Genomic DNA, 15808 nt, shown 5'->3' with positions numbered 1-15808 from the left:
GCGAGCGGGGGGCGGGGCTTCGGAGCGGTCGCCCGGGTTACCAGGGGGCGGAGCCGCCGAGGCGTCCGTGGCCCGGATGTCCGGGCGCGGCGGGCCCCGGGGCTGATCCTGGAGCTTCTCCAGGGAAACTAACCTGCGGCTAATGGGTGAGTGGTCGCCGGGGTCCCGGGAGCGTTTGCAGAAGTCCCTGCTGCTTCGCTTGGCTGCTGCGCGGGGCGCGGCCCATCCTCGCTGTTTGCTCCCCCGCCGCTCGCTCGCCGTGGGGGCGCGCCCTGCGGGATGCGGGCGGGGGCGGGGGCCTGAGCTCCAGCCGGCGCGGAGGGGAGGCCGCGGCGCCGGGAGGGGTGGGCTAGGCCTCTGCAGTCACAGCGTTCCAAGCGTCACTTGAGTCTCCGTTTGACACTCGCAGGGTTGCCTTCCCAGCTTAGGGCGTTAGTGCAGAGAAACAGCTAAGGGAGCAGAGGCTGATGGCCGCCTACCTGCTGTGATCTCCTGCTTCGGCATCAACCCTAAGCGTAGGGGGCCCTCCACAAAGATTGCAAAAAAAAAAAAAAAAGAAAAAGAAAAAGTCAAAATGTACGGCAGGGAATGTAAGGAAAGGGAACGGACACTCGGAGTCAGGGTTTGTTTGGCTGATGATAAGCTGTTTCAGAACTTGGGGTTTGAGAAACGACTTACACGCAAATATATTTATTAAGCATCTACTACATTCAAAGCCTGTGTAGAAAGACTTCCAATTCTTTCACCTGGGTCTTCTCAAAAAATCAACTCATTTCCATCTATTCGTTTAGATTTAGAACATTGTGATTACAGTTGGGTTTAAAAATAAGTGTCAAAGAAGCCCATGGGTTTAAAAAAAAACTCAAAAATTTGATAAAGGTGAAAATATTAAACGAGGCATTTTAGTCAGTGTTATTTCTGTGTTGTTGTTTTTTTCTCAATCGCAAAAGGAGAAAAACAAACAAAAGTCTACTCAAATTTGAAAGGACAAAGGGCATTGTGAGCCAATCTCTAGATTGTGAATTCATGAAGAATTTGGGAAGTGATTGTTCATCATAATTATAAAATGCATCATTTTCCAATTAATTTACATTTGACCACAGTTGTTTTGGAATTGTCCCACAGTCGGCTAACGGGTCATTGAAGGCAGGGACTGTCATGGTCCTCTGTGGATCTTTAGTTGTCCCTAACCAGGGGAATCTGACCTTTAATGCATGTTCATTGAATGAGGGAATCAATGAAGGAAGGGAAATGTCCCTGATGAAAAAAAAAAAAATCCTCCTTCAATAACCTCTACCTGTTGATGAGGTCAAAGACAATCTGTCGGCCCTGAGTTGTTTTGTAAAGAACAGCTGCTTTTCATTTCCCCCACGCCTGGAGGTCAGGGGATTGATTCAGGCAGTGGTTCCCAAGGGTGGGTCCCTGGCCCAGTGACAGGCTTGATGGAATTTTCACCTGTCCGTGACAAAAGGTAGGACAGTGTAAATAATCCTCTTAAAAAGGTGAATTTATTTACTCTAAAGGCCTGCCCTTTATTCTGAAATTATATTCTTTCTGCTTTGCTGGTATTAAAATGTGTTCTGTTATGAAAGAAGGTGATACTAGATAGTGTGTTTGTGTGTGTTTGTGCACGTGCACTTAACGTCCTGACTGAGCAGAATGAAAAGTAGTGATCCTCTACTAATCCTCTTCCTAGAAAACCATTTAAATTCAGAAGTCTAGACCATCTGATCAAGGGGCGTGGCAGGCTGGAGCTACTGGAGACAGGCCAGGCTAGGCTTTGAGTTCTAGGGATACCTCCTGACCTGCAGGCAGAGGACTGAGGATGTTTAATCATAAGAAACAGTATTAAGAACAAGGTTCCAATATAACTTTGTGCCGTGTTGTGTCACAGTGAAAAGGAGAAATTTAATTTTTAAAATAAATGCACAAGACTTTTTGCCACAACACACACCTATGATTATTTTATTTGAAACTGTACTGAGAGATTTCTGCCAAGTACTTCACTTATTATTGCATTATCTTTTATAATCACAAAAGATATTACTGTACTGGCATTTGTTTTTAAAAAGCTGTCGATATTCAACCAGCATGCCTTGGACTTTACTGTGGGAAGACCCTGTTGTTTAAAAATGGCTCAACTGAACTATATGGAGAATGTGGGGTAAGTCTTAATGTTTGCATATTAGTTCATTTGTAAAATCTTTTTGCTCTTGAAAATATTTTCACATGTAGTATATCTTGTTTCTTCACTCTATTCATTCATTTATAAAAGACTGTAGGCATTAATAAAATTCTTTGTTTTGTCATATTGATTTTCTATAATCTTTCTTTACAGTCACAGTGTTTTTAAGAACGTTTTATAATTTTTTAAAATATTTTAAAAATATTTTTTATTGATTTTTTTTTTTACACAGAAGAAGGGAGAGGGATAGAGAGTTAGAAACATTGATGAGAGAGAACCATCGATCAGCTGCCTCCTGCACACCTACTGGGGATGTGCCGGCAAGCAAGGTACATGCCCTTGACCGGAATCAAACCTTGGACCTTTCAGTCCACAGGCCGATGCTGTATCCACTGAGCAAAACCAGTTAGGGCAAGAACATTTTATAATTTTAGAGTAATTTTAAATTATTTTTTATTAATGATATAGCACAGTGACTTGGATATCCAAGTAAGTTAACATTACAATTCCAGTACACTTGTTTGCAGTTATTTTGATACTATGTTTAATAGCTAAATATGTCATTTAATATTAGTCGACTATTTTAGTAACTTAGTAAAAGGACTCCTTTCAGAGCATTATACAGATATAGGCAAATACAGTGTAGATTTCTTTTTATTTTACTTATGCTTTCTCCTTTTTTATATCTAAAAGTTGCACATGTAAACAGATGTTTAAACAGAAATGGGACATTTTATAGAAAGCTTTTGGGGGTGCTAAAGTTCTAAAGTAACATCTGTACATAAAATATTATTTTTATATGTTGTAGGTGTGTCCAAGAGGCCAGAGAACAAACGCACAGAAATACTGTCAGCCTTGCACGGAGTCTCCAGAGCTCTATGATTGGCTCTATCTTGGATTCATGGCTATGCTTCCTCTGGTTTTGCATTGGTTCTTCATTGAATGGTACTCGGGGAAAAAGAGGTTAGCACTTCCTATGAGTGTATCTGGATGGACTGATGCTGGAATAATTATTAGTTAGAATCAAGTAATTATACTTCTGTTGTTTGTTTTAAAAGTGGTAAGCCTGTTTTAGTTTTATATTCTGATTACTTTTGATTGTGGCCACAAAACTTAATGATAGGGCATGCCTCAATATTTATTGAGGGAATTTGCCTTTGTTTTACTTTAAATGAGCTAGAAGGAACTTTTTTTTTACATGTCTTTTTTGTTGTTAAAGAAATTGGAAGCATTTTTAAATTATCTTTATTGTTGTTGTTTTTCACAAATAATTGCTTTATTGTTCTAGAACTAATACTTTGTGATTTAATTTACTACTACCCTGTTTCCCCGAAAATAAGACAGTGTCTTATATTACTTTTTGCTCCCAAAGATGCGCTAGGTCTTATTTTCAGGGGATGTCTTATTTTTCCATGAAGAAGAATACGGCACACATTTATTGTTAAATGAAAATAAAGGAAATTTATTACCTGTATACGGTACGGTAGTACAGTACAAACCAGACAAACTGTGAATTCTACGGTATCAAGAATTTACTCATTTATTCAGTGACAATCATGTCATCATCTTCTGGAATATCATCATCATAATCCAATTCCTGAATTTCCTGGTGAATTTCTTGTGACTCCATTTCTTTCAGAATCAGTGGACCAAATCTCTCATGTTTAGCCTAGAGGGGCCTTATTTTCGGGGGGATGCCTTATATTTCACTCAGAAGGAAACCTGTAAGTAGGTCTTATTTTCGGAGGATGTCTTATTTTCGGGGAAACACGGTAGTAGTTGATTATAATGTATCGAATAGTTAAAATGCTGTAGCTGCAACCTAGTTATGAAAACTCATACTAGCACATTATCTCCATAAGCATTTATTAAGCACTGTGTTTTATGTTCATAAGGTCAGAGGAGGAGATACACAGATAACTGACATGGTTTATAGTCACAATCTTTTAGAGAAGACAAAGGTATATATTGTAATGTAAGTAATATAAGTCATTCTTAAAACTCTAAAAGCACTGTGAACAAAATGCTCTGCAATCATAAAGAAAGGAAGAGATAAATTGTGCCTGGTAGGATCTGAAAGACTTGGGGGGGGGGGAGAGACTATTTGAGGCAGAGGAAAGAGTTTGCGCGTGGAGGTATGAAATGTGTGTCCTGTTAGGGTGGAGATGGAAGTGCTCACCGGTGGTCTCAGTGTGGATTGCTTATGGAAGAAAGAGGGGAAGATAGGCTGTGGCCAGCGGGTGAGGGTTCTTGATGAGTATGTGAATTTTATTCTACTGGGAACAAGGACCCAAATTCTACCTTAGTATATTAGCCATACTACGTATGGCTTAGCATATATGGCCGGCAAATTCATTAGTCGACAGAGCCAAATATCAACAGTACAACGATTGAAATTTCTTTCAAGAGACGAAAACCAACTTCTGTGCATGGGCCACGAAGTTTTAGTCACATTGTATGTGCGCGCCCACACATGTGGTATTTTGTGGAAGAGCCATACTCAAGGGGCCAAAGAGCCTCATGTGGCTCGAGAGCCGCAGTTTGCCTACCACTGCTCTAACATATTAGTAACTTTCCTGCTTTAGGTCCTTTCCCTTGCCCCAAACTCTTCTCTGCCTCAAGTACTTTCTTGTCCCTCAAACTGCAACTTTTTACGTAGCTGCCTTTTTCCCTTCAATTTAAATTACAACTACTCGGAGAGGCCTCCCCTGACCCAAGCTAAAGTAGGTCTGTCCCTTCTTTTTCTTTTTTAATAGCGCTCTTCATTTGTTTTTGTTTCGTTTTAGCACTCACCACATTTATAGTTAGGTTTGTTTCCTCAGTTAGCGTTCCGCCCGCCCTTGACTGTCAGCTCCAAGAGGGCAGTGACACTCTGTCCTCCGTGGAATCTGCAGAGACCAGCACAGCAGCTGCCCCTGAGAAATACCCACCCAGTATTTGTGGAGTGAATGATTTATTCATGAAGGTCTGGTTTAGAGAAGTAACATCCTTGGATGTGTATTTTAGGAAGATGACCTCTGTGGAGGGTAGATTAGAGGAGAGACATATTAGAAGGCTGTGGCCCCAGAAACAGTGATGGCCAGACTCAGGTTTATTATTTTTCAGAAGAACATATAGATTTTCTTAAAACTCTCATCTTTTTAAAAATTTTTGTTATAGAATAATGAGAGATGACAATAAAAAGGATGTTATGCGCATAAAGCTAAAATAGAAGGCTAAAACAATGGCAAGAAATTATGAAATTAAAATTTTGCCTCTAAAAATATGAATTCTATAAGGAAATAAAAGATTGGATTATATATGAAAGTGTAAATGTTTATGTATCTAGTATTTTCAACTGTGTAAAATGGTGCTAGGGTTCTGCTTCCAACAATATGGGCTAATCATGAGCTCCAGGTGACCTTCCTCAAAGATGGCGGCACCCATAGCCAATAAAGAGGGAATATGCTAATTGACCCACCCTCAAAAGATGGCAGCACCCGCAGTCACCAGACGGTGCTGCCCAGACCCCTCAGTCCCACCAGGGCAGCAGGCGGGCCCAGCCGATCTGTGTACCTGCCTGCAGAGTCCCCCAGTACCCTCAGCCCCCAATCTGCACAGGGCCGCCCAAGGCTCAAGTAACCAGGGCCAGCCAAGGTTTGCGCTGCCTGCAGTGGCAGCAGCAGAGGTGTGATGGGGCGTCGCCTTCCCCTGATCGCTAGGTCGTCTACCGCCCCCCAAGAGCTCCCAGACTGTGAGAGGGAGCAGGCCAGACTGAGGGACCCTCCCCACTTCAGTGCATGAATTTTCATGCACCAGGACCCTAGTCATCATATATAATATAAGCCTAATATGCAAATAGACTGAATGTCAGAACGACTGGTCAGTGGGTGGGCAGGGCCAGCGAGCTGGCAGCACCAGGCCCGCCAAGGCGGGTGCCAGTGGGCAGAGGGAGGGGATGACGATAAGTGTGTGGCAGTGACCAGTAGTGGTGGAGGGGCAATTGGGGGCAGGACCAGCTGCTCTCTGGCCAGTGCTATTCCCAGATCAGCCCACCGGTTGCCTCACCAGTTGCTTCCCGCAGAGGGAAGCCTAAGCCATCATTTACACATCCCCCAAGAGCTCCTGGACTGAGTGAGGGCACAGGTCTGGCTGAGGAACCTCCCCATGTTCACCAATTTTTGTGCACCAAGCCTCTAGTATATTGTTAGTTATCCAAAAGTGTACTTTTTATATTTAAGATAATTTTTAATGATGCATAAATAACTTCAAGAAAAAAAATTTAAATATATTTTATTGATTTTTTACAGAGAGTAAGGGAGAGGAATAAAGAGTTAGAAAAATTGATGAGAAACATTGATCAGCTGCCTCTTGCACACCCCCCTGCAACCAAGGTACATGCCCTTGACTGAAATTGAACCTGAGACCTTTCAGTCCCCATGCTGACACTCTATCCACTGAGCGAAACCAGTCATGGCAACTTTAAGAAAATTTTAATAGCAATTTGGTGAGGCACTAAAGATAAGGGTCAATCTATTTTCTGCTCTCCTGCATATTTAGATGATACTGGCATGGTATTTCTTTTTAGTAAACAAGGTTAAACTCTTCTCAAGTGGTTTTCATATGTTTGGCTTTTCTTTTTCTTTTTTTTAGAAAATATATTTTATTGATTTTTTACAGAGAGGAAGGGAGAGGGATAGAGAGTTAGAAACATCGATGGGAGAGAAACATCGATCAGCTGCCTCTTGCACACCCCCTACTGGGGAAGTGCCCACATCAAGGTACATGCCCTTGACTGGACTCGAACCTGGGACCCTTGAGTCAGCAGGCTGATGCTCTATCGACTGAGCCAAACCAGTCAGGGCTATGTTTGGCTTTTCTTATCCATTAAGAAGATAATTTGTTTCAGGAGTCAACAGTTAACATTTCTTTATTGAAACCATATCTTGAATCATATCCAGGTTTTATGAAAAGCCAGTTAGCACTAATAGTTTTGGGTAATTGTGCTGCTTTTGTTTTACTAGTTCCAGTGCACTTTTCCAGCACATCACCGCATTATTTGAATGCAGCATGGCAGCTATCATCACCTTACTTGTGAGTGATCCAGTCGGTGTTCTTTATATCCGTTCATGCCGAGTATTGATGCTTTCTGATTGGTACACGATGCTTTACAACCCAAGTCCAGATTATGTCACCACTGTGCACTGTACTCATGAAGCTGTCTACCCACTGTAAGTATTTATCTAGTCTTAAGATCATGTTTTTAAAAATGACATTTATAGATTTAATTCATTCCAATAGGCTTTGAGCATTGTAAAATGGCATCTAGGCCCTGGGGGAAATATACAGAAATGATTTTCTTCTCTTAAGGGATATGTCATCTGATAGGAGAAAATAGAAATACATCTCAGTATAATAGAAGTTAAAGTGCTTTTGCATTGGTGTTGAAGTATGTGTGAACACATAAAATAAGCCATCTATGTTTTTTAGAAAGAGATTTATAAGGAACACCTTTTTGATACACAGCAGAGAAGCAATATCGGACATATGAGAAAGAGGATGGGCTTTGGAGCTGAAAGCAGGCTTGAGTTTGAATCCTGACAGAAAATTAAGAAAATTTTAATAGCAATTTGGTGAGGCACTAAAGATAAGAGTCAATCTATTTTCCTGCCAGTTGTCCTATTAACTTGAGCATGTTAAGAGCCTCTTGTAACTCACATTGGGAAAATGGGAATGATGATCCCTCATAAAGTGATTGTGAGGATCAAATAAATCCATACAGATCAGATACTGTGCAGTGCTTCACATATGGAAAGTACCTAACAGTAGCTGAAATTATTAGAGGTTTTGGGTTAATGTGTTCCCCCCCCCTCCCGTTTTTCCAAATAAATGTAATTTCCATCAGAATATTTTAAAAATATCAAATTCATAGCATTCTGTATAATATCATCCCAGACTACTTTATTTTTAGAATTTCTGTAAATTGTTGGTGTTCATTTGATGTTGTTGGGTTTTTTTTGGTAAAGGAAGAGTCTGATATTTATGTTCTAGCCATAGCAAGTGTTCATTAAGTAATATGCTCAGTAAAATAGTCCTTTTTGAGAAAGTTCTAATAGTACTAAGTGTCAAAACACACATGCACATATGTAAAAAGGTAATTTTCAAAAAATAAGATCTAGATGTAAAGATATGAAAATCTTTTCCACCTGCCCAGCTCTAAGCCCTGTCTCTTTCTATATGTATTTATAGCTAAAATTTATATATAAAGGACTGATAAAATCCCTGTTGATTTAATAGAGCTGTACTCTCAGCTTCAATTAATGAATTAATGGCTACATAGTATTGTATTTCACATACATTTAACCAGTTTTCTGTTGATGAATATTTATTTTATTAATTTTCTTTATTATGTGATCCAATAAAAACCTGTTCATAAAGTTATTTTTGTGAATCCCTGATAATTTCCTTTTGATAAATTTCTGCAAGGAAAATTTCTGGATCGAAGGATGTAAATATTTTTTTAGGATTTTGGATACACATTGTCAGACTGCCTCCTGGGAAGGGACCAGTATGCACTTTTCAGCAATGGTATGGGAGTCCTTTTGGGAAACCATCCACCAGTGTGAATATTCAGTGGGTAGACTTAGTATGCCTTTTTAACCTTTTATAGTACCTTTGATTTAAACATGATCAATGATAAAGTATTTTGAAAGTATTTTTGATAATGTGATTCCTTACTTTACAGCTACACCATTGTATTTATCTACTATGCGTTCTGCTTGGTGTTAATGATGCTGCTCCGCCCCCTGCTGGTGAAGAAGATTGCCTGTGGGCTAGGGAAGTCGGATCGATTTAAGAGTATTTATGCTGCACTGTATTTCTTCCCCATCCTAACCGTGCTTCAGGCAGTTGGCGGAGGCCTTCTATGTAAGTGTCTTGGGCAAATAGCTATATATCTATATATTATATGTGATCAATAATATCTTCTGAGAATAATTTTGGAGCTTTTTCTTTAAAATCGAATTTTTAAAAAATACATTTTTATTGATTTCTGAGAGGAAGGGAGAAGGATAGAAACATCAATGATGAGGGAGAATCATTGATCGGCTGCCTCCTGCACACCCCCTCATGGGGATCGAACCTGCAACCCCAGCATGTACCCTTGACTGAAATCGAACCTGGGACCCTCTGGTCTGTAGGCCGACACTATCCCCTGAGTCAAACCAGGACGAATTTTTTAATTCTTGAAAATAAACCACAGTATATATTTTTCCTAAAACATATAATAAGCCTTTAAAAAAAAAAGTCATGATTCTTTTTTTAAGAATGAAATAGAAATTCTCAGGAAGTCAGCGGCAGATAACCAAAACTGATTTCTATTTAGGGAATACTTTGTATTTTAAGCTTATAACCTAAACAGAAAGATTTTTAAAACCCAAGTATAAATTAGAAAACAAAACTGTTTTTTGCATACAATATATAGAGGCCCACCACCAGGCATAATGGCTCAAAATCTCAAACTGATTTAGATCCTAGAGTAAGGCTATGTTAAATCCTGCCCCGAGCCCAGGTTTGAAGTTTGGACCTTGTTAGAAACTTTCTCTTCTGCCAGGACTTAAATTTGTATCAGTGACATTTTTTAAAATTACAAACGCAATGTGATTTTTTTTGGAATGACCGGTTGAGGACCTAAGCACTGTCTATGAAATAAAAGGTCCTAAATCTCAGGAAGCCATTCAGGTATTTAGGAAGTTGGAATTAGGCCTTTATGGATAATTCTGAGGTCCTGGCTTCTGCATCCCAAATTAACATTTGAAGTTGTTCCGAATGGGTTTCACTGCCATGTAGCATGATTGGTTTCATAAACTGAAGTTAATTATTTTAAAACAATTGTATTAAATATTTTTTTAATATATTTTATTGATTTTGTACAGAGAGAAAGGGAGAGAGAGAGAGAAATATCGATGAGAGAGTCATCGATCAGCTGCCTCTTGCACACCCCCTACTGGGGATATACCCGCAACCAAGGTACATGTCCTTGACCAGAATCGAACCCAGGACCCTCAGTCCCGAAGCCGATGCTCTATCCATTGAGCCAAACTGGTTTCAGCTGTATGAAAGATAATTTAAGGTACTTTCTCAGTTTGCTCCTTTCTTTTAATGTTATAAATTTAAAACATTGAAGAGAAAGGCAGTATTTTATAAGAAAAACATTTTGCTTACAGTATTTCCATACTTAAAGTATTCCAAGTACAGTAGTCTCCCCTTTTCTGCGGTTTTGATTCCCATGGTTTTAGTTACCTGTAAACAGTGGTCCAAATATATTAAATGGGAAATCTCAGAAGTAAATAATTTATAAGTTTTAAATTGCACGCACACTGCTCTGAGTAGTATGTCAAAGTGCTGCTCCATCCAGGTTGTCTCGACCCTGATGTGAATCATCCCTTTGTCCAATGACACTGCGGAGCCAAAAACAGGGACTGTCTGGCCCTTTACAGGGCCTTTGCTGGCCCCTGCCTCAGGGCTCCGAGGCTAATGTCTCTCACAGGACTGACTGAGAAAGTTTTCAGTTATGGGGAGAATTAAACTGTTTGAAATTTTTTGATGGTTTACTTAGAAAATATGCTTAATTTTCAACATAATGCCAATGTTTGTTTTTCAGATTACGCCTTCCCATACATTATATTGGTGTTATCTTTGGTTACTCTGGCTGTGTACATGTCGGCTTCTGAAATAGAGGTAGGAAAAATGTTTTCCTTAGAGATTTTTTTTATGGGTTTGACAATTGAATAGGAGGATAATACATATGATATCATTTTAATAATCCTTGGCTAGTTGATCTCATTACGTAGCTTATGAATGGTTGTATACTGGACTGTATTTGGTTGGGAAATTAGTGAAGTAGTCAGGCTCAACTATTTAGCATGTTGGAGAAAAAAATTATTTCACATAATTTACTCAGAAAACATTTAATTATGCAATGTTGAAAACTTAACACCATTTTGAGGGAAACATAAAAATGCTTTATGATGTATAAAACTAATTTTACACATTATTTTACATTGGCAACACTGACACCAGTATTATATTGCACATTCTTCGCCCTTCTATACTTTGTCTCCAATTTTATTTTTTTGATTATGGATGTTTACTTTTGTCCTCTAATATCTATACTATTTTGGTGATTTGAAAATAACACTAATAGTAACATTACTTCTGATACTGTTTCTGTTTTGAGATAACCATTTGTGCTTCTTTTCAATATTTCAGTGGAAGGTCACTGTTAGGACTCATTTTGAGGCTAAACTCTGAAGGAGTAGAGTGTCAGTGGCTTAGTACTGTTTCACCCTGAGCTGGCTGACCTAGTGCCCATGCAGTCCGCTGCCCACCACACTTGATAGACATGTGCTTTCTCATAATTCTTAACCTTAACCCAGGGATATTATATTTTAATTTAATCCAGAGATTAAAATACATTTAATTTAATCAAAAGCTTGATCCAGAGAAAGTAAGTTGTTAACTGTTTTGGAATGCTTGCTGTTGATGCCTCTCTTTCAGCTCATTAGTGAAAAGGTGAGAGAGAATGACACAGGGAGAATAATATAGTAGAGGAACAGACAAAATATTTTGATGGTGATTATTCAATTGTTTCTACTTCCCCTTTATAATCTTTAATCAATATCACAATATGCATAATTAAAGAAGGTAAGCAAATTAGCACTTTTTTCAATGCTAGGGAAATATTAGAGGGGGGAATAGTTGAATATTTGAATAAAATGAAGTTTGTGAATTTATTTATTATCCTTAACTACTATAGATAATAGTTATGTTAGCTTGAAACTTATTTGTGTCCCTGCCCCTGGGAATCTCTCCTATAAAATGTGTATGTACTTCAGTTAGGACTCCACCCATAAATCTGAGAGAGACCTGGATCAGGAAAGACAGTCTGTAAGTCTAGCTTTAGGCGAGTTAAAGAGCCATTTAGTAAGAGAAAGTTAGTAATAGAATATCCCAAATTCCATTTCAGTATGTGTATTAGCACATTCAGCCATTACTTTAATAATAATGGCCCTTCCCATTTCTGCATGTTAGAGAGCTGAAACCTTCCTTAGGTTTCTTTTTATTCCTGAGTAGTCCCGTGTCATTTCTGCTCCCTTCTGCCACCCAGGCAGCAGACCCGGGAAGCTGAGGTTTCGGAGGCTGGTGTGCGCACCTCCCGTTTCTCACCTGCAGACGCAGCGGCAGGGCAGGAGGAAGGCACGTCACCGGTGTTCCCCTTCCAGCTCAGTCCTTTAGAAGCAGCCCTAGCGTCCCCGCGATGATGGGGTGTAAACCAGGACGTAGACGTGGCTCTGTCCTGCGCTGCCGCAGCGCTTACAGAGCCTCCCCCTGCTCCTCGGGAAGAGTAGAGGCCAGCAAGTGCTCCCTCTGGTCCCTTTTAGCTCAGAGTCTGATTCTGAGGTAGGACTTTCAAATAATACGTTTCAATCACAATATAAGTGATTATCTGGTTCTCTCTCCTTTCTTTTATAAAATGATACAGAACTGCTATGATCTTCTAGTCCGGAAGAAAAGACTCATTGTTCTCTTCAGCCACTGGCTACTTCATGCTTACGGGATCATCTCCATCTCCAGAGTGGACAAACTTGAGCAGGACTTACCCCTGTTGGCTCTGGTACCCACGCCAGCCCTGTTTTACTTGTTCACAGCCAAGTTTACCGAACCTTCACGGATACTCTCAGAAGGAGCCAATGGACACTGAACATAACATGCCAAAACCCCTAAGAAGTATTCTTAATAAAAAAGTAAAGAAATAAAAAATGTGTTAGTTCTCTTCTGTCATAGGTGGGAATGAGATTGTCAGTATATCGTAATGTTTTGGGTTGGTTGATTTTGTTTTTGACCTTAAGACTTTATGGTTAGACTTAGAAACACACACTACAATTCTCTGTTATGTATTATAACACACTATCCCGCTACAGCACACTATTACATGGCCCAGGAGGCCTGTCTCTCGCACCTATTTAGTTATTGTTTAGAGCAAAAACATGTTTCTGTGGACCTCGCAATATGTTGTTTTTGTTTTTATTAAATAATAAGTATAATATGGGATTCTTAGCTTTGGCACAATTGTGCTTGCCTGATGTGTTTCAACCTGGCTTTCAAGTGTAATGAATCAAAAAGACACATACCTGTGGGGTCTGATAGTAAGCATGGAAATACAAAGTATGTTGTCTTTTATTATCTATATATTTTCACCAATACAGTATTTTCTTCAAAAATAGAGCATAATTTATATAATAGTTTCCTATTTATAGGTAGTTTGGTTGAAAATATCTTCATATTATTCCTGTTCCTATAAAGAAAAACAATAATGAAAAACTTGGCAAAAAGTCTCAACTGAAGATAAACTTGACAAAAAGTCTCAAATGTTCTGACATTTGTAATTGTGGAAATTAAAGATATTAGGTAGTGAGATTAATGTCTTTTTTCCCACGTGAACAAATACATGTTCTCACATATTTCCTTCCTCTTACATCTTATTTAAAAAATTGGATTGAAGAGAGAGAGACATCAGTTGGTTATGCAGAGACTGAACTGGCACCTAGGTACGTGCCCTGACGTATCAAACCTGCTCCCTTTTGCTGTCTGGGATGATGCTCCAACCAACTGCGCCAGCCAGCCAGGGCTTATATGTTATTTTTAAAGGATGCATACACATGCCACATTTTTTTTGATCCTGAGACACATTTTTCTGCACCTTGGGACATCTCTGAATTAAGCTGCATCACACAATTGATGGCTTCTTAGATTTAACAAAATGGAGAATCTACACAGCATAGGAACAGTTTTACTGTGGTTGTTGATGGGGATGCTGCTTGTCTATTTTTATACTCTGAACAGACTTATGGTTGTAACCATGGAAACTATATTTATTTACTGATTCTGCTATTGGTGGGGGTTACACAAGTTTGTTAAATCTCAAACTTTAATACTTTCATTGACAGTTGCAAATTGTGGGAGAATGTGCACTCACTTTGTCTGTAGTTTATGCCTTTTGAATCCACAGCAGTTGTATCCTTGGAATTCTTTTGTTAATTTTTCTTTGTTACTATGTTTTTGATATTAAATGCAGCCAACTTGTGACGAACTTTTTTGGCGACTTTTTTGAAACGTTTCTGTTTGGTCTTAGCTTCTGTAAGAATAAAAATAAAATTGTAAAAGTTCTATGTGTATTTCAGACAGGTTTGGGTGGTTATTAGTGTCCATTAAAATTCTAAGTTGCCCAGAGAATCCCTCCATTGGACAACTACACAATTGGAAAGGGGGAGCACTGGGGGGGAGGGTCATGTATCCGATCACCAGGACTGTTCTTTTTCTACCACATTTGGAGCCAGCTTAGGCATCTTCTCTGATGTTGTATTCTAGCAGAAAAGTGTGTATGCAAAAGGAGAAATCATGCAAGTAATTATGATTACAACTCAAAGGCAAAGACTTTCAGGAATACTTACTAGATATCTGCATTTTTAATTTGCACTGTGAAGAACAAGAGGAATAATTCATAGCAACTGTGGCTGCTAATGTTATTAAACTAGCTTGTTAAAACATGGTTATTAATATACAAAAATTACCTGTGTCTAGCTCAACTTAGTCTTGACATAGGTCCTTGTACTACAATTCACTGCTCTAGTGATAATTGTGCTAACCAGTGCTGGATAGGTTACTTAAAGTCAAATATTTTCTGATTTTGGTCAGTGTATCCATTTAAGTTACCTTGTTACGTATTTGTCTAAAGCCGCTGGTTTGCAAGACTTGACTGCACATTGGAACCAGCTAGAGAGACTTGTTAAAAACATGCCTGGGTCCCACCCCCATAGACTCAGGGTCAATTGGTCTGGGGTTCGGGCCAAAGATTTTAAAACCTCCAGGTGATTCTAATGTTTGAGAACCATTGTCTAAACTCTTCCTAGTTCAGATTTTAATTTTTCCAAGAGACCTTTTCACAATTTTTGGGAAATGATTTTTAAAAAATATTTCTCACTGAAATTTTGATTCTGCTTGATCATAACTCTGTTCTTTTCCATTAAATGATCAAAATACAGATAATTGTATCAAGTTCTTGTCCATCACAATAACAAAAAAATATATATTTGATCTTTCTTTTAAAATATCTTGACCTAAAAAGTCTAGAGAGCAGACTTCAAGTTAAAATATTTGGTTAGTATACAGATTATCTGCATTCAAAATTATAGTATATTGATAGCTTAATGGCCTAGAGTGCATGAAATTTGTGCACATTAAAAGGGGATTCATTAGAGGAAATATTTTAATATTGTTATTTGCCCTTTATAATAGAAGTGTCAGAGATGAAAGAAAATTAGATGTGTATGAAAATCCTCCTCCTGTCAGAGTCTGGGGCGCACCGTGGGACCCAGAGTCAAGACCCTGCCCACTTGTGGTGCCTCAAAACCACACCAGACCCAGACTCAGCCAGCCCCACCCACATTGGGCAAGACCCAGACCTGGCTGGCCCCAACCCGTCAAGCCCCACCAGGCGGGGGGTGCAGCCTCAGGTCCCCCATCAAGCTCTGCCTGGTGGGGGGCATAGCCTCAGATCCCCTGTCAAACCCTGCTGGGCAGGGG

The 15808-nt window shown here is 39.3% G+C and overlaps 1 protein-coding gene across 5 annotated transcripts; it reads left to right on the top strand.

The window, feature by feature from the left end:
* The first annotated feature begins 9 nt into the window (after positions 1-9).
* Positions 10-14400, top strand: LOC118717249 (JNK1/MAPK8 associated membrane protein). Of its 5 annotated transcripts, none has more exons than XM_036435060.2 (7): positions 10-146; positions 2073-2164; positions 2994-3148; positions 7189-7395; positions 8910-9091; positions 10827-10903; positions 12708-14400. In XM_036435060.2, exons 1-7 carry the CDS (start codon positions 143-145, stop codon positions 12924-12926), a joined length of 936 nt encoding a protein of 311 aa, XP_036290953.1. In that variant the 5' UTR covers positions 10-142; the 3' UTR covers positions 12927-14400. The 5 variants fall into 5 exon arrangements, with proteins under 5 accessions (XP_036290953.1, XP_036290980.1, XP_036290963.1 ...); XM_036435070.2 differs by having other exon boundaries at positions 13-146; positions 2091-2164; XM_036435077.2 differs by having other exon boundaries at positions 22-146; positions 2041-2164.
* Positions 14401-15808: the final 1408 nt, after the last annotated feature.

The sequence above is a fragment of the Pipistrellus kuhlii genome, unplaced genomic scaffold, assembly GCF_014108245.1.
Source record: "Pipistrellus kuhlii isolate mPipKuh1 unplaced genomic scaffold, mPipKuh1.p scaffold_m20_p_1, whole genome shotgun sequence".
In the NCBI taxonomy this organism is placed as follows: Eukaryota; Metazoa; Chordata; class Mammalia; order Chiroptera; family Vespertilionidae; genus Pipistrellus; species Pipistrellus kuhlii.
Note: the sequence above shows the minus strand (reverse complement) of the source record. Positions and strands in the feature narration are given on the sequence as shown.

What these genes read in the sequence shown, in the direction of transcription:
- LOC118717249 (XM_036435060.2), top strand. An exon ending in AACTATATGGAGAATGTGGG is followed by an intron (nt 2,165 to 2,993) that starts GTAAGTCTTAAT and finishes TATATGTTGTAG; the next exon opens with GTGTGTCCAAGAGGCCAGAG. An exon ending in AGTTGGCGGAGGCCTTCTAT is followed by an intron (nt 9,092 to 10,826) that starts GTAAGTGTCTTG and finishes TTTGTTTTTCAG; the next exon opens with ATTACGCCTTCCCATACATT.